This window comes from Onychomys torridus, chromosome 4, assembly GCF_903995425.1.
Source record: "Onychomys torridus chromosome 4, mOncTor1.1, whole genome shotgun sequence".
Taxonomy (NCBI): domain Eukaryota; kingdom Metazoa; phylum Chordata; class Mammalia; order Rodentia; family Cricetidae; genus Onychomys; species Onychomys torridus.
This window is the reverse complement of record NC_050446.1, coordinates 105,432,461-105,450,095: the sequence shown is the minus strand read 5'-3', so window position 1 is coordinate 105,450,095 and position 17,635 is coordinate 105,432,461. Positions and strand designations below refer to the sequence as shown.

The 17,635-nt window shown below is 54.3% G+C and overlaps 1 protein-coding gene across 6 annotated transcripts; it reads left to right on the top strand.

The window, feature by feature from the left end:
• The first annotated feature begins 1,319 nt into the window (after positions 1 to 1,319).
• On the top strand, positions 1,320 to 14,493 carry Adam33 (ADAM metallopeptidase domain 33). Of its 6 annotated transcripts, none has more exons than XM_036185862.1 (22): positions 1,320 to 1,717; positions 3,738 to 3,817; positions 6,007 to 6,083; positions 7,872 to 7,950; positions 8,132 to 8,208; positions 8,296 to 8,485; positions 8,700 to 8,765; positions 8,849 to 8,920; positions 9,024 to 9,190; positions 9,277 to 9,361; positions 9,438 to 9,583; positions 10,016 to 10,196; positions 10,300 to 10,389; positions 10,564 to 10,759; positions 10,888 to 10,996; positions 11,089 to 11,290; positions 11,380 to 11,457; positions 11,530 to 11,638; positions 11,719 to 11,863; positions 13,513 to 13,604; positions 13,777 to 13,850; positions 14,167 to 14,493. In XM_036185862.1, exons 1-21 carry the CDS (start codon positions 1,618 to 1,620, stop codon positions 13,800 to 13,802), a joined length of 2,367 nt encoding a protein of 788 aa, XP_036041755.1. In that variant the 5' UTR covers positions 1,320 to 1,617; the 3' UTR covers positions 13,803 to 13,850; positions 14,167 to 14,493. The 6 variants fall into 6 exon arrangements, with proteins under 6 accessions (XP_036041755.1, XP_036041754.1, XP_036041752.1 ...); XM_036185861.1 differs by having other exon boundaries at positions 13,981 to 14,493; XM_036185859.1 differs by having other exon boundaries at positions 13,935 to 14,493.
• The last annotated feature ends 3,142 nt before the right edge of the window (positions 14,494 to 17,635 follow it).

The window sequence follows — 17,635 nt, the reverse complement described above, 5'->3', positions numbered from 1 at the left end:
GAGGAATAACAGACCATGATAAATGAAGACCACCTGAGAACAGGAATAGGCAGAGTGATGGAGAGTTCCCCAGAAATCCACAATGATACTCCACTGTGTTTGGTTTTTGAGGCAGGGTCTTGTGGTATAGCTCAAGCTGCCTCTGGAGTGCTGGAATTACAGGCGTGCATCATGGCTCTCTTATCATCTTTCACTGCATTGTGGCTCTCTTATCTTTCACTGCATCACAGCTCTCTTATCTTTCATTGCATCACGGCTCTCTTATCTTTCACTCTCCCCTCACCTTTGCATGTATGTGTACGTATTTGTGTGTGGGAAGTATGTTAACCTGTGCATGCATGTATGGATGACTTTGGGTATTCTGTTACTCTCCATCATGATTTTCCAGATAGGGTCTCTTACTGATCCTGGAGCTCAACAATTTGCTGTCTCTGTCCAATCCAGCACTTTAAAGGCATGTACCACTGCTCTGGCTTCCTGTAGTTGCTGGATCTGACCTCCGGGTCACACAGCAGGCATTTTGTACTAAGCCATTACCCTAGTGACAGAGCCCGCCCTCCCCCTCCAGATCAGGATGATCTCACACTTCTGAACTTGTCCTCTGCCTCCACCTGTTGGGATTACAGATGTGTGCTGCCATGTCCGGTTTATGTCATGCTAGAGATCTCCCCCACTCCCTCCTCCCTCCCTCCCTCTTTCTCCCTCTGTCCCTCCCTCCCCTTACCCCTCTCCCTCTCTCTCCTTCCTCTCCCCCTCTCTCCTTCCTCTCCCCCTCCCTTTCTCTTCCTCTCCCTATATTGCCCAGGCTGACAATCTTGAGTGTCCTGTCTTGACCCAGTGGGTCTCACTGGCCTGATACTGATGTTTGAATCCTGTACATGTAGTTTTCTCTGTCATCAGACTTTCACATTCCAAATTCTTACAGCCAATTTATTCACCAGCTTATTTCAAAGTTAAGTCTCTTGATATCCAAATGCATACGTAGTATGTGAAGCGATCTTTACAATACAGAAAGCGATGTCCCTAAAATCTGGGGAAGGATCCCTCACGCCTGGGGAGGGGGGTGCCTGTGGCACAGTACAGCTCTGCCCTGGCCATCTCTGCTCCTCCCCTGCGCCCCCCACCCTCGGCTTTTCTAAGAACCACAGTCTCCAGCCCCGTGGCCTCCACAAGGCTCCTAGGTACTCACGCCCGCCTCTGTGGCAGGCTGACAGCTACTTCCGAAGACTTCACTGCAGAGAAGAAATCCTCGGGCAGGACAGGTAGAAAGGCAGGTCCAGAGGTCGCTCTGCAGACCAGGACCTGGGCAAACCCGACAGCTGCGGGGGTCCCCGCAGCCAATGCTTCTGTTCGGCACCCGGGGAGGTTCCCTAAGAACCTTCCCCGAGCTTCCCGCCCTCCCCTCCCTCTGCCAGCGTGGGTAGGGTTGTTGCTGCGGCCGCCAGGGAGGGTCGCCCGGGCTCCCGCAGCGCGAGCTCACGTCCCGCGCGGGCCATCATAAGGACAGGGTCCCGCGAGGTGGCGCGGGGAGGGCTGAGGGCGAGAGGAGGCGGGCCCCCTGCAGCCGGGGTGGAGCCTAGAGCAGAGCCAGAGTAGGAGGCAAAGGCACTCCCAGCCATGGGCCCGGAGTGCGGGGGACCCAGGGGCTCTCCGGTGCTGCTGCTGCTGCTGCTGCTGCTTCCTGCGTGGCCCCTGTGGAGCGCCCTGAGGTTTCCAGGTGAGGGTGCGGGCCGGGGGCTCCTCTAGGGGAAGTGAAGTGGTCATGGGTTCCAGAGCAACTAAGTGGAACAGAGAGTTCGAGACCCTGTGCTGCCTGGCCACGAAAGGACGTGGGAAGAGGATTCTGGGCTGGTCCTATCCCCGCTTCAGTGCCGACCAGCCCCTAGCCCTGCTCCAGACTTCTAGGCCAGAGGAAGGACTGGTGCCCTGGGGTCCTTGGAGTGCTCTGCTCCCCTCATCCTGGGTCGGGTTGCCTGGTGTGGCTGTTCTTCAAACAGGGGGTATCTGCCTAGCAGTGCCTGGGGACCGCCACTGTCTGTTCCTGCTGTAACCCCTCTCTCTCTGGTATGACAAGGCTCTTAGTTAGTTAGCATCATGAGTCTCCAAACTCCATACAGCAAGCACCTGGCTGACCAGAAGGCAGAGGAGGCATTAGAAGGGAGCCCGGAAGCACTGAGAACTGGGCACTGGGGCAGAACTAGGTTGTTGGGCCGCCTGGAGGCCACCCCATACCTAGGGACTCCTGCTCTGTTACAGTTCTAAAAGGGGTGAATGACAGCTGTACTGCCGTTAGCCGGGAGATAGTTGATGATAGAACTCATGGGAGAGATTGCCTCTGTGTTCCCTAGCCCAGACTGGCTTCCTAGATGCCCCTCGAATCCACCCAGATGCCTAGCCCCATCCTTGCCTCCTTCCTGAAGGTGCCCCTGCAGGACTGCACAGAGAACACCCACATTCTGCGCCCTTGGTGACCTGAGGCCAGCAAGACTCGGTTTTCCATGCCCAGCTAAGCCTCCAGGAAGGCTTCCCTCTCCTTCCCTCTCTTCTTCAGCCTCCATTCCAAAGCCACACCCTCCTCCCCAACTGCATGAAGACTCATTAATTAAGAAGCACATGGGACTTCAAGGAGGGGGTTCCCGCAGCTGCTGCTAGCCCAGATTTTAGAATGTGCACGAGTGTCTTGCCTGCATGTACATCTGTGTGCCACGGAGGTACCAGGTATACTTAGGGGCCAGAAGAGGGAGACAGAGCCCTAAAACTGGAGTTACAGGTGGTCGGGTGTGAGCTACCATTGGGTGCTAAGAACAGAACCCGGTTCTCTGGGAGAACAGCCTTAACCACTGAGCCACCTCTCCAGCTCCTATTCCAGACTTTTGAGAGGAGGTAGGAGAGGAAAAAGAGCTGGGATGACCCAGGAAGAGCTGAGCCAACCTCAGAGATAGCTCTCAGCCTGGGCAGGGCTAGGGTCAGAGCTGGTGGTGGGTGGGGTTCTTTTGTTTTTCTGTGAGCTGGCCTTGTAGGAGGGATGAATGCCAGAGGGATGAGAGGACTGGCTGCTGGCTCTGGCTGCCCTGCTGGAGCCTGGTTCCTGCATGATAGGTCCTGTGAGGGTTGCCAGGACCAGATAAGAGAGGGGAGGTAGGAACATTCCTGAAGAACATTCCAGCACCCTCTGAGTAATGCTTGGCTCTGGTATCCCTCCTGGAGCCCCCTTGGAAACGCCTGGCCTAGGAGCACTGAGGCTCTGAACCCCAGCTCCTCCCTCCCCTTCACAAAAGGAGGGGGATCCCTCAGAGTCCTGCCATCAGCATCAACCCTAACAGGAGCTCTGAGCAAGACATCTGGTGGCTTCTTCTTACTCAGATGGTAGAGAAGACAGCCTCTGGTTACACATCGCTCACCCTAAAGGCATCTGCTGTCCAGTCTAAAAATACCCGAGGCTGCCTCCTCCTTCCCACCCCTTCTGCTTCTGGGGTCTGGGCTTCTTCCCATGCTCTCCGACCTCAAGCCAGCTCCCCAAGGTCTGGCCACTCTCACATTCCCCAAGGGGATGTTTCTTGGTGCCCTGGTTTCTCCTTTGCCACCCCCTGGCCGCTGCTCCATTCTGGGGATGCCCCATGAATGCCAAGTCCCGGGACTGTTGCAAACGGAGCCCGGCTTTCAGGGCCTCACCCTCCCTGCTGGCTTCCTGACCCTACCTGCTCTGATTCTAACACTATTCACTGTCTTCACACCAGAAAATGTCCCTGGAGCGCCAGTTACTCCCCACTGGATCCTGGATGGAGGACTCTGGCTCAAGGTCACACTGGAGGAGCCGGTCAGTATCTATGGGTCTCAGTCCCGTTGTCCTCCCCCAGAATGCAGTGTGACCATCTTTCTGGAGTTCTCAGAACCAAATCACTCTACCCTTAAGCCACTCCCTGTCAGGGTGGGTGGGACAGGGAGTCATCTCCATGGCTGGCGTGAGCCCGCACACATGGAAGTCATTTGGGGCTTCCTCCCTCCCACACTCCTCTATTCCTGGCCCTAACCCTCTCCTCCACTGCAGGAACTCCCAGGCTATCCCCACTCCACCAGGCAGAGATGAGTTCAGAGTTTGGGGCCTGAAGCCTTTCAGGAGCTTCTTCTTGTGTGTGTTCTCTTCTATTCGGTTTGGTTTGGTTTAAGACAGGGTCTCACCACATAGCCCTGGTGAACCTCAAGTTGTGAGCCGTCATGCCAACTTCAGAGGCTTTTAAAGGAAAGGCACCAAAACATCCTCCTTTGGCCATGTTTGTGGGGAACACGTGACTCCATGGACACACTGCTGTCCTGTAACCTCCGCTTCCATGGCTGGAATCCACCTATGGCGAGGAAGCAGTAGCCCACTCTGCTAGTATGTCCAGATGCAAACCCACCCCATTTTGCTTCTACAGGACACTGCTCAGCCTCCTCTCAGCTCCTGCCCATCACATTCTTCAAGCATAGCCATGCCCCAGCTGTGTGTACCATTCATGATAGCTGTGCTGCAAACTGAGAGCCGGGACTGGTATGCTTACCTTACAGAGAGGCAAACTGAGCCCCAGGCAGCTTGTAAAATTGCTCACGCTGGAATAGCTCATTGGTCCTAGAGGTCTGAGTCTTCCTAAGATCGAAAAGACTTCAGACTCTTGTCTGCTTTTCCCTTCTTTCCTACTCAAGCCAGAGAGTTTGATTCTGTATCTCCAGGCAAGAGAGAGCAGCCCCGCTGTCCCAAACCCAAGAGAGTATTGCCACCGTGTTTATGGGTTCCCAGAAACCCAAACCCTCCAACTTAGGGCCTTCACTGGGGTCCCCCAAACCTCTGGGATTTCTCTCCAGTGGCCAAGCAAAGCTGACTTGTGGAAGAGAGGGCTGGACACACACCAGGCTTCCCCGACTGTGGCCTCTCTCCTTGCCTGGCTTGGTCTGTGACGGAGTGGAGAATCCCAGAGGGCTCTGCTTTGCATTAGGAAGCCTGTGAGGACAGTGTGTCTGATTCACAAAGAGGATGAGACTGTAGGGTGGGGACGGGGCACAGAGGAGGGGGGATGTAAAGGGCTGGAGTAAAGGGCTGCAGAGGGACCGGGGCCTTCCGTTGGGGTAGCTACCTTTTTCCCGGTGCAAACATTATCTCATAAAGCAAGAGGCATTCCAACCATATAAGCTTATGTTTGGGCCCTTGTGGGGCCCATGGCGGGGGAAGTGAGGGCCATCACTCTACACCTGCTGGGGAAGAGCCCCCCTGCAAGACTCTTGGCCAGGGCCCCAACCCGGTGCATTTTGGGATAAAGGGGAGAGCCAACAAGGGTGGAGAAAACATTTTTCAAAAACACAGCAGCCTCTCCCCTGGAATCTCCTGGGCTAGCTCCAGTTCTGGCTTCTAGCCAGGCTGAGTGGACAGCAGGCAAGAGGCAGTGAGAAAGGAGAGGTGGCTAGGGGGCCAAGGCCAGCCCTTCTGACATCTAGCTGAGAGAGTCAACACTTTGGGGGAGCCTAAGTTGGGGTTCATGTTTACTTTGTGAGCTCAGTTATGAGGCCAGCCAGGAGGCCACATGGGATTTCAGAGGACCAGGCAGTGTGCCGGGATGGGAGGTGGAGGGGAAAGTCTGGGTTTTATCAGGAATGAGGGGAAGGCAGCTAGATGAAAAGATATAGAACACGGGGCTGGGGAGGAAGCTCAGTGGTCTGGCTCTTGTGTGGCCTATGCGAGGCCCTGGGTTTGAACTGCAGCACCAAAAACCAGCTAGCAAGCAAACCAACCAACATACGAATGAAAAGGAAACAAGCCCCCAGGCAGTGATGAGCCGGCGGAAGCCACAGCACACCCAACGACCCCATGATACCCTTGCTGCCCACTGCCTTCTGTTTTTCAAGCCGGGTCCCACTCCCTGCAAAGCAGGGGCCTGCTGTTCCTATGAGCTTTCTCACTAGCCAGCCCTAGAGCTTCCACCCGGCAGGCAGGTGGCCTAGAAGCCTAGTGTGTCACTGCATTCCCTTCTTGGTCAGATCTTGAAGCCAGATGTGATGTTGGTGGCTCTGGAGGCTGAAGGCCAGGATCTCCTGCTTGAATTAGAGAAGAACCAGTAAGTATCAACCTGAGGTTTGGCTGAAACCCAAAACTGACCCTCTCTAGAGAGGGAGGCTGGGTGGGAACAGGCATGATTGGCAGGTGGAGTGGCTAATGAACTTGAGGTTGAAGTGGGCTGAACCCAGCTGTAGGTACAAACTCCCCGTGTTTGGTAGCTCCCTGCTGGAGATGTGTGAGCACCACCTAGTTGACATTTCTGGATATGTTAAAAACCCTAGCCAGCCCTCCACAGATGAGCCAAAAGCACTGTAGCTACAAAGGTACATCCAATGATGACAGTTCAGCTGGTCTGTGTGGAATGTCTCCATCTGAATGGAAGAGAGCAGGGAGGGAAGAACTTAGGGAGTCCCAGTAGGACCAGATTGCAGGAGGTATTTTACCGCTAAATATCTTAGCCCTGAAGAGTTAAAGATTTTGAAGCATTAAGTGAGAAACAGGTGTATCTCAGGATGGTGCCCTGAGTGCAGTGGATGAACACGCTGGAAATGTAGGACTACAGACTCCATCGCCAACGGTATCACTTGCTCTGTGACTGTTTTCTTGTGGGTACTACAGAAAGCACTCTTCTATTAACTTTATTCTCCCCTCTGGAGTCAGACACACAGGGTACAAACTATAACACCACTCTAAACCATACCCACTCAACTGTCTTGTGTGTTTGTGCACACATTGAGCATCTGCACGTATGAGCATAGCCAGCAAAGAAGCAAAGTTGAAGTGGGTGTGAGAACAACTGGATGTACAACAATCCCGGTCTTTGGTGGGCGATCTGGAGGACAAGGTGAAGCTGGAGTCAGGGTTTTCTGTAAGAACAATTGAATTCAGGCCAATAATTCCTGCTCCTTAGGAAGCTGGGCAGAAGGAGCACAGGGTCAAGTCAGGGCCCATCTGGGTAATAGAGTGAGTTAAAGACCGGCCTAGGCAACTTAGCAAAACCCTGTCTCAAAATATAAAGAGGAGAGGGAGGAGGAGGAGGAAGAGGAGGAAGAGGAGAAAGAATATGGAGGAAGAGAAAGGATGAGGAGAAGAGGAAGTAGTAGTAGTGGAGAAGGAGGAGGAAGAGGAGAAGGAGAAGGAGAAGGAGAAGGAGGAGGAGAGGAGGAGGAGAAGAGGAGAAGAAGAAGAAGAAGAAGAAGAAGAAGAAGAAGAAGAAGAAGAAGAAGAAGAAGAAGAAGCCATTGCTATTGATTTGTGGTTGCTATGTCCTTGGTGGGGTCAGGGGGGAAGCCTGAAGATGGGGTCATTATTGAGTATAGTTGAGCTCCAAGTCAAGGGCCCCTTGCCCAGGTGGTCTGGGCAGATGCAGGACAGGTGGGACTTAGTTTTTTCTGGAAGTCGGGAGTAAGCATCGCTGAGTGTCAGATGGAGACATGGGATGCAGCAGTCTGAGGAGAAGGACTGGAGGGCCTGGGATCTGCTCAAGAGATGCTCAGCAGAGGCAGGAGCACGCAGAGCTCAGGGCTTTGGCTGCGGTAGTGTCCTGACCCCTCCCCCACCTGCTGCAGGCTCCACAGCACCGAAGGTCCCTCTGCCTGCGCCTCCCAGGGGCTTCCCATGTCCCCATTCCCGTCTAAGCTGCCCAGGGCTCACTCCAGACCTTTGTCTTCTTTTAGCCTGAGGTTCCTCTCCGAGGAACAGTGCTCAGCCTCTCTAGTCCTTTCTCTCAGACACACTGCATGCCTCATTCAAAGCGGCCCAACTAGCCCTCAGGGAGGGATCCCCGAAGGCAGGCTGCTGGAGGCAGGTCTAAACTCACGACTCCTAACACACACCTGCTTCCCAGCAGGCTCCTGGCCCCAGGATACACAGAAACCCACTACAGCCCAGATGGGCACCCGGTGGTGCTGTTCCCCAACCACACGGTGAGACACTGCCATGGGCTCTGAGGACAGCATGAGTGATGCTGGGAATACTGGGAATACACCCCCTAAATGCCTGCCCTATCCCGTTTTGCCTTCCTAAGGAGACTGTAGCCAGCCTTTCAGGCCTCCCTCCCTCCCTCGTCCCTTACCGAGATTCCGGTTTGAGTTCTTTCCTCTCTAGGATCATTGCCACTATCGTGGGCACGTGAGGGGCTTCCTGGAATCCTGGGTAGTCCTCAGCACCTGCTCTGGGATGAGGTAAGGAGTTGGGAAAAAAAGGCCTGGACCTGCTGCCGCCAGGTGAGAGCTCGTTCTCACACACCCCTGCACTTCACCGCTCTCTAGTGGCCTGATTGTGCTCAGCAGCAATATCAGCTACTATCTGCACCCCTGGGCTCCTGGGGACGCCAAGAACTTCTCAACGCACAAGATCTTCCGGATGGAGCAGTTGTTCACCTGGAGAAGGACCTGGAGAGAGAAGAACTCCAAATACAAAGCAGGAATGGCCAGTCTTCCTCACGTCCCCCAGAGCAGGGTAAGGGACATAGATGAGGGTGGGCCTTCAGACACCCCTGGGTCCTTCAGACCAGAGGAGACAGGAATGCAGACCCTGGATGGGGTCTCCCAGTTTTAATTCGGAAGCTGAAGAATCAAGTTTGAACAAAAGTTTAACTGTTCTTTCTGAGAATTGTGCCTGGTGGCCAGGACTCAAGTCATGCATCCTGACCCTCACCACTTGCCCCTCCCAGGTGAAGCGAGGGGTCCGCAGGAGCTCCAGGTACCTGGAACTGTACATAGTGGCTGACCACACCTTGGTGAGGAGAGACCTAAGAGATCTGACCGGGCTGGGTTGGAGCCTCATCAGCCCCTCATGACCCAGGAATTTCTGCCTCCCCAGTTCTTGGTCCGGCACCAGAACTTGAACCACACAAGACAGCGCCTCCTGGCAGTTGCCAATTGCGTGGACCAGGTTGAGTGGTTAGGGCGCTGAAGGGTGGGAGTGAGCCAGTTGAGAAGCTCTGGCCCCGGCACAGTGGGTGCCCGATTCTGGCCTCAGCCTGTCTCTTCCTCAGCTTCTCAGGTCTCTGGATATTCAGGTGGTATTGACCGGCCTGGAAGTGTGGACCAGCCGGGATCTCAGCCGCATCACGCAGGATGCAAACGCAACCCTCTGGGCTTTCCTGCAGTGGCGTCGTGGGCTGTGGGCTAGGCGGCCACACGACTCCACGCAGCTGCTCACGTGGGTGCCCTTTTGGTACACACGGGTTGTGGGGTGGCCCTTTACTCTCAGCCCCACCCAGTCACGCCCTGCTCCGCCACCTCCAGGGGTCGCACCTTCCGGGGCACCACGGTGGGCTTGGCGCCTGTGGAGGGCATGTGCAGTGCAGAGAGCTCCGGAGGTGTGAGCGCAGTAAGCTCCCCAGGGGACCAAGGAGGGGAGGGGCCTGGGCAGGGCTTGTGGTCCTCAGTGAAGCCCGGCTCCCCAGGACCACTCGGAACTCCCCATCGGCACAGCAGCCACCATGGCCCACGAGATAGGCCACAGCCTGGGCCTCCGCCATGACCCCGACGGCGGCTGCTGCGTGGAGGCAGACGCAGAGCAGGGAGGCTGCGTCATGGAGGCAGCCACAGGGTACGCACGGAAGGTCCGTGCCGCCGGACCTGCTTGCGTCGCCTGCGTTTCTTTGGTTACCCCTCAGTTCCCTCTTCTGTAAAGTGGGGGTGATAAGAACCTGTTTATGGGGCCCCAGGTGGAGAAGTCTCAGCATGGCATTCGGGTACTAGGGTACTCCTGATCGTTGGTTCCCTTGGGGCCAGGGCTGCCGGATCTTGACGTCACCGCCTCCTGTGTGTCAGCCTCCAGTGTCACGGGTTTCTTGTGTAATTACACGGGTCCTTTCCCCGCTCCTCCCGAGACCGCTCCGGTAGCTCAGGAGGTAACCGCCCATCTTGGCGGCTGTGTGGCTAACCCCAGGGCCCAGAGTGCAATAGCAGCCAGAGCTTAGGATGTGGTTCCCACAGACCAGATGGTCCCCACACCGCCGACAGCCGCCTCCTCCCACAGGTACCCGTTCCCGCGCGTCTTCAGCGCCTGCAGCCGCCGCCAGCTGCGCACCTTCTTCCGCAAAGGCGGTGGCGCGTGCCTCTCGAACACGCCGCCGGGCCCCGGGCTCCTGGTGCTGCCCACCCGCTGCGGAAACGGCTTTGTGGAAGCCGGAGAAGAGTGTGACTGCAGTTCTGGCCAGGTCAGGTTAGCTCGGTCCCTGGGGACCAGGGCTGACTGACCCCTGCTCGCAGCCTCCCCCAGGTCTGCCTAAGTGTTCTGTTCTCTCCCTTCTGCCACTCCAGAAGTGCCCAGACCTCTGCTGCTTTGCTCACAACTGCTCCTTGCGTGCCGGGGCGCAATGCGCCCACGGTGATTGCTGTGCACAGTGCCTGGTGAGGGATAGGGACATTGGGGAGCGGCCTGTTGATCTTAGCTGGGCTGGTACCTTCTAGTCCTACGGAGTGTGAACTTGACCCTGTGGGTGGGTCCACTTGACGCTCCCTCAGGCTCTTGGCAAGGATGTCAGACTTGTTTCTCTGCCCTCTCCTAATGGGTCACCCGTGTAGCTAAAGCCTGCAGGCACGCCTTGTCGTCCCGCTGCGAGAGACTGCGACCTCCCTGAGTTCTGCACCGGCACCTCCCCGCATTGTCCCGCAGACATTTACCTACTGGATGGCTCACCCTGCGCCAAGGGCCATGGCTATTGCCTAGATGGCTGGTGTCCTACGCTGGAGCGGCAGTGCCAGCAGCTCTGGGGACCTGGTGAGACCACATGCTTGCCCTGGTGCCCTGGTCGCTTCTGGGACCCGCAGTTTTCTACTGTGAGCAAGCTCCACGCGTGGAACTGAGGCCGGAGCTGCCCAGCTTCCTCTATCCCCATTCTTCCCCAGGATCCCAGCCTGCCCCTGAGTCCTGTTTCCAGGAGATGAACTCCATGGGAAATTCGCAGGGGAACTGTGGTCAGGACAGCAAGGGCAACTTCCTTCCCTGCGCTCCGAGGTGAGGTGTGCAGCTAAGGGGCTACAGCTGCAGAACAGAGCAGGGCCCGTGGAGCATTTAATGACGTTGACCATTTTCCGTTTCCTCCCCAGGGATGCTCAGTGTGGAAAGCTGCTGTGCCAGGGTGGGGAGCAAAACCCACTTGTGCGGCGCCGTGTAGTGACTATGGACCCCACAGTTCTCCTCCAGGGTCATGAGGTGGCTTGCCAGGGAGTATTTGTGCTCCCTGATACTCAGCTGGACCAGCTTGACTTGGGCCTGGTTGAGCCAGGCACTCGCTGTGGACCTAAAATGGTGAGCCCTGCCTACCCAACCCCTCCTGGTCATTGAATCCTCCATGCCAAAGTGTCCTCCTCACTGCCCAGTGGGCACAATGCCCATAGGTGTGCCAGGATAGGCACTGCCAGAATGCTACCTCCCAGGAGCTGGAGCGTTGTTTGACTACCTGCCATAACCATGGGGTGAGTAGCCTAAGGGGTCAGGGTGACCTTGGAGGTCCTCGATTCCATGTGACTTTTCCATCTTCTTCTTAGGTTTGCAATAGCAATCATAACTGCCACTGTGCTGCAGGCTGGGACCCACCCTTCTGTGACAAGCCAGGCTTTGGTGGGAGCATGGATAGTGGCCCTGTCCAGCCTGCAAGTATGCCAATGGGGTGGAAGCAGGCAGGCACCACCTAGGTAAGGGGCCTGCTTGGGACTCAACGCCCCTGTCCTCCACAGACCAAAATGCCTTCCCACTGGCCATGCTCCTCAGCTTCCTGCTGCCTCTGCTCCCTGGGGCTGGCCTAGCCTGGTGTTACTACCGGCTCCCATCACTCTGTCAGCGAGCCCCGTGGTGCTGCAGGAGGGGCCCCATATGCAACAGGTAGGCTCTGAGGTCTCAGGTCCCTCTCACCGAGCCTGCTCCTGTTGCTCCTGCTTCTCAGAACTCCTCGGGGTGTTGGGGAGTGGGCGCTGCAGGGAGCTGGGGCTGTAGGAAGCTGGATGGAGTCTAGTCTCTCCTCTAGGTGGAGTGTGAGCCACAGGCAGTGGGAAGAAGTTCATGATGTGGACCACTGCCCTGACCAGTACCGCCCTTCCCCCTCCCCCACCACAGCTCCTCTGGTTCTCTTCCATGCCTCTCAGCAGGCCATGGCCTCACCCTCATTTTCCTGTTTCCCCCCCCCCCATTTAAAACAAATTCAACAGTCTGCTTCACTGTGTCCCCAAAGACTTGTCCAGCTTCCTTCTCATGATTTTCTGCCTCATCCTTTGCCTGAATCACCCTGCTGCCTCCCTTCCAGCTCCCTGGTGTTAAGCCCAGCACATCTCTGCACACCCTCTCACTGGCCAGCTATGGTGCTGACCACTCTTGTGCCAGGACTCAGTGCCCCTGTCCTCTGCAGACCATGATGCTGCACACCCTGTTCTCTGACTGGCAGGGATGCTACATAGTAACAAGCATGGCCCACCTAGGGCGGCCTCTTCACTGGACCCTGGCAAGTCAGGCACATGATGTCCATGTCTGGCAGCCTGAATTTGGAAGTGTTCCAGGCCCGTCGAGGGGAAGGGCAGGGTTTGGGCTGGAGATGTGAATAGAGGGTGTCCCGGGAGCTAGTGAGAAGGCCTCAGAAGAGCCAGTGACTGGGGTCTGTAGGCAGAGAAACAAGGGGGTGGCAGTTGGGAAGGGCACCGCAGAGTAGCCATTGTGCACAAACAAAAAGTGGCAAGGCCTTGTGGGAAAGGCACAGGCAGCCAAAGATGGGGCAGAGCACCCAGCTGAGGAGCACCCAGCTGAGGAGCACCTGCCGGCACAGCTCCCACCCCGGGGTACATCTCCGCACTTCAGCGACAGATGGGACCTGTAGCACGAATCCTAATTGGTCTTCATTAAAAACCTGGAGCCAGATATCAGGGTGAATGCTGGAAGGTCAGAGAGACAAAGGAAGAGGGCCCAACCACCTTTCACCTCACCAACTCCTCAGCCTAAAAGGACTGAGCGCCTGCCTCCTCCTGCCTTATATTCCTTTTCTCTGCCCAGCCATAGCACTTCCTGTCTCAACCTCCCAAGTACTGGGATTAAAGGCGTGTGTGCCTCCCTAGTACTGGGAACAAGGCATGAGATCCCAAGCACTGGGATTAAAGGTGTGTGCCACCACCGCCTGGCTTCTATGGCTAACTAGTGGCTAGCTCTGCCCTCTGATCTTCAGGCAAGCTTTATTTGTTGGAGCACACACAAAATATCACCACAGCAACCTGAGCAAGCCCTCCATCTAGAGTGACTGGGGGCTGGAGTGGAGTCAGCTTGGGGGAAACTCTAGGTTTGGAGAGAGAGGATGCCCCTAGCCCTGGAGGTCCTATGTCTCAAGTGAGGTCTGGACACTCCAAGGATGGAACAGGAAGGCAGAATTTGAAGCCTGAGTGGAGAAATCAGTCATGACAGAGCTGGGACTGTGTATCAGGCTATGGAGAAGCAATTCGCTTTGCCTTGCTCGGGTCATTTTCCAATCTCCTGAACTCTTATCTGCTGCACAGGCCCATCGATGGTCCCTGCAGGGACAACCCCCTGGGCAGTGTTCACTCCATGGAGTGTGGCTCCAGCATCACCGGAGAGCCCACACCTCTGGGTGAGTGTGGCACTTGGAACCCGGAGAGGGAAGTGAGGAGTGGTCCTTCTCTGCCTTCTTCCAGATGCCCCCTTTTCTTCACTTACCTCTCAACTACCTTCAATCCTTGGCTCGGCCCCAGGGACCTCTTACTAACAGTGCCTTTTCCCTTCATCTCGTGAATTGTTTTCAGACCCTGAGAACTCTGTGGCTACCTAAGAACTACCCTAAGAATCTTGTGCCACACATACCTGCCTGAACCTCACGGTAGGTTCAGGTGGGGGATCCTGACCCCCCACCCCCCATTGCCCGGTCACCAACCCTTTTCTCAGCTTGTTTCCTACTACTCAGATTTATGGGATGTACAATAAGGAAATGAGACATGACCCCCCCATAGGGAAGCTCTTGCCAAGGAGACCAGGATGCTGGAAGCCCGAGGGGCAGGGAAGAGAGAAGCGATGGTTTTTCTTAGGTCTTCACTGACAGAGGACAAGTGGGCCCTGCCACATGACTGGCAGCCTCAGGCCTCAACCCTCAGTGAAGGACCCTTCTTCCTGGTACTTCATTCTTGGCACAAGTCCAGAAGCCAAGATCCTGTGTCTGGAGAGGGGGACCTCCTGAAGCCGGGAGACAAAGACAGGTGACTGCCACTCCAGGAACTGGGCTCCAGGGGCATCACCAGCAAGTCAGCTGAACTCTTGTACTTCTGACGGACTGGATGCTAAGCTCTACCCTACTCACCCCAGGAAGCCCAGAGCCACACCATATCCTGAGAGCTGTGCTATTCTGAAATGTCAGAATGTATCTAGACAATAAATTTCACAAACTATATCAGTGCTATTGGCTGCAATTTGCTGAAAGAATTTGGGGAATTTTCTAAAGAGACTAAGATGGATTTATTGAGAAATAAAAAAAAAAGTAACAACATCTGGGTGTTGTGGTACATACCTGGGGAGGCAGAGGGCAGGCAGATCTCTGAGTTCAAGGTCAGCCTGGTCTACGAATCAAGTTGGAGAACAGCCAGGGCTACAAAGAGAAATCTGTCCTGAAAAACAAAAAACAAACAAAAACAAAACAATATTAGTAATGCCCTGTTATAGACAAAGAAGACACAGCATGGTGGGGGCTCCTAGGAGAGCTCAGGCCCCAGGACCAGACACAGCATGGCACAGCCTTAAAGCCCATGTGGCAGTCTGTTACTCTTTTCCGAAGATAGGGGATGTTTCACAGCATAAACTTGAAGGGGGGATAGGCATGGGTACCCTTTGATGCAAACTTACTCTGATGAGGAATCTAGCCCCAGGATGTCTGTTAGCTAGGGACTCACAGTCAGTGTCTCAGTAGGTGTCCATCAACATCTGTGGGAGAAAAGGCTGCTGCAGACTTATGGCCTGAGCAGCATCTGGATTTGAACACTGCATTTTTCTGGCCAGGCTCTCCCCTGTGTAGGGACTTGCCTTGCCTTTCCAGCAGCAGTAAGAAAGAGAATGGCCGGAAAAGCCACAGCCCAGAACACCACCAGGCAATCTTGATTTCCCTTGATGTTTGGCCATTGGCAAACACAGGTTCTTTTATTACAATTTTAACTACTATTAACTAATAGTGTGTATATAATACACATCACTGTATATATGTATGATGTATATATGTAGGCTACAGAATGACTACAAATAGGTTCGATATTGAAGCATGAGGAAATGGAGAGATGGCTCAGCTGTTAAGAGCACTGGCTGCTCTTCCAGAGGGCCAGGGTTCAACTCCTAACAAACATTTCATATGGCTCACAGTCACTTGTAACTCCAGCTCCAGGATATCCTATACCTCTGGCTTACACACACACACACACACACACACACACACACACACACACACTTAAAAATAAATCTAAAATAGTAAAAGTTGAAGCATGAGCTGAATTGGGAAAGTGCTTGCCTATCATACATGATGTCCTGGGTTTGGTCCTTAGCCTGTTAGAAATATTCTCAGTATCACACAAAGGACTTCCAAACAAGGCAAACTGCCTCAGTGAGATAAAACTGCACTCTTGATCAAGAGGGTGCACTCCAAAGAGCAGGCACACCAGGTGGGAAGTGTGCACTTGGATTTTTTTCTAATGAAGGTGGTACCTGTTCTCTTCACCATTGCTGGTCTGACCTCCCAGTCTCTAGTGATTAGCTACTTTTTTTTTTTTTTTTTTTTTGTCCGAGACAGGGTTTCTCTGTGTAGCTTTGTGCCTTTCCTGGAACTCGCTTGGTAGACCAGGCTGGCCTTGAACTCACAGAGATCCGCCTGGCTCTGCCTCCTGAGTACTGGGATTAAAGGCGTGTGCCACCTCCCGGCATAATTAGCTACTTTTAAGACTCAGCCACTCTGGTGGCACAGGCTTTTGATCCCAGCACTCTGGGGGCAGGCGGACCCCTTTGAGTTCCAGGTTAGCCTGGTCTACAAAGCCAGTTCCAGGACATCCAGGGCTACACAGAGAAACCCTGTCTTGAAAAACCAAAACCAAACAACCAAACAAGACTCAGTGTGCAGGAAAGTGGGAAGGGTGAACACTTAAGTCACTGAAGTTTGAGAACGTAGGAAGGGCTTTGTGTAGACAGAAGTTTTGCTAGACTGGGGGTTAAATTTGCATAAAGGTCTTACAAGGTGGGAAGATAAAACATTTAAATTCTTCTCATGAACAAAAGTTGTATAGTGTTTAATAGAAAAGACTAATATTTAATGTTCCTTACAGACCACATAAATCAAGTATGTTGGTATACACGTGTCACGTTGGTTTGAATGTGATATATTTGTGGGCGTTTGAATATTTGGTCCCTAGCTGGTGACCCTGTTTGGGAAAGTTCAGGAGGTATGGCCTTGTGGGAGGAAGTGTATTGCTGGGGGCAGGATTTGAGGTTCCGAAGCCTGGCACAACCCCCAGTTTGTTCTCTCTGCTTCCAGTCTGTGGTTTGAGTCTGAGCACTCCGCGCTCAGCTTCTGGCTCCAGCCACCATGCCTGATGCTGAGATGGGAACTTGCCCAGCAATCTCCTGTTGGGAGAGGGGAAAGGTGCCAGCCAGTCTGTCCTAAAGAGACTTCACAGTTCTAATAGCTTGTCAGACCATCTCACTGGAGACTGAAGCCCGGATAAGGATGGGTCAATGGTAGACAGGGCTGCCTAGATGATCAAATCCTTGGCCTCTACATAAATGTTAATCTCACTTCTCTCTGGATCCCTTTGTCTGTCTTCTCAATGTAAACATTGAACAAAGTCCCCCTTTCTGCCTTCCCTTTTAATCCGGCTCTTCTGATGGGCTCACTGGGACAGGTGGCTAGCCAGTAAGTAAGTATATATACTGATAAATGGAGTGATTAGGGGGAGCGTTTTTTATTGTAAAGAGAAAGAACAGCCAAGAACATCTGGAAGAGTCCAGAGTAGAGGGACAGAGAAGTAGACATGGCCAGGACTATCTGTGAGGGGGAGGAGAGTAGCAGGGACAGGCAATGAAGAAATCACAGCGAGAGAAGCAGGAGCGGATAAGCTGTAGCTGCAATGTTAGAGAATGTAATGTTAGAGCCTGGCCGGGCAGTGGTGGTGCACGCCATTAATCCCAGCACTCGGGAGGCAGAGCCAGGTGGATCTCTGTGAGTTCGAGGCCAGCCTGGTCTACAGAGCAAGATCCAGGACAGGCTCCAAAGCTACAGAGAGATCCTGTCTCAAAATAAAGCAAAACAAAACAAAAACAAAATGTAGAGCCTGGTTTATGCTGTCATCAAATAACCCCATTCTCAGAGAGCTATAAGGGACCGTTCTGTCTGCTGTGCGCAGGTGCCTGGGTTTCCCCTCCCCCCTCCACACTGTTCTGTCTCCTGAAGTTTTACCTGAGAATTCCTCAGGCTCCAGGGACAAAGGACTCCCAGAGTCTGAAAAGCAGGTAAAGCTGGAAATCAACCCTGGCCCTCACCTACTTCTACTCCAAGACAGCAGGGGGATATGACTGATGGTGTGTGTGGCTCTGAACTGGCAAAGGTGGCCCTCTGGGGAGCCAGAGGTAAGAGAGACGGTG

What these genes read in the sequence shown, in the direction of transcription:
- Adam33 (XM_036185862.1), top strand. Translation starts at nt 1,618, where the DNA reads ATGGGCCCGGAGTGCGGGGGACCCAGGGGCTCTCCGGTGCTGCTGCTG. An exon ending in TTGCCAATTGCGTGGACCAG is followed by an intron (nt 8,921 to 9,023) that starts GTTGAGTGGTTA and finishes TCTCTTCCTCAG; the next exon opens with CTTCTCAGGTCTCTGGATAT. An exon ending in GTGACTGCAGTTCTGGCCAG is followed by an intron (nt 10,197 to 10,299) that starts GTCAGGTTAGCT and finishes CTGCCACTCCAG; the next exon opens with AAGTGCCCAGACCTCTGCTG.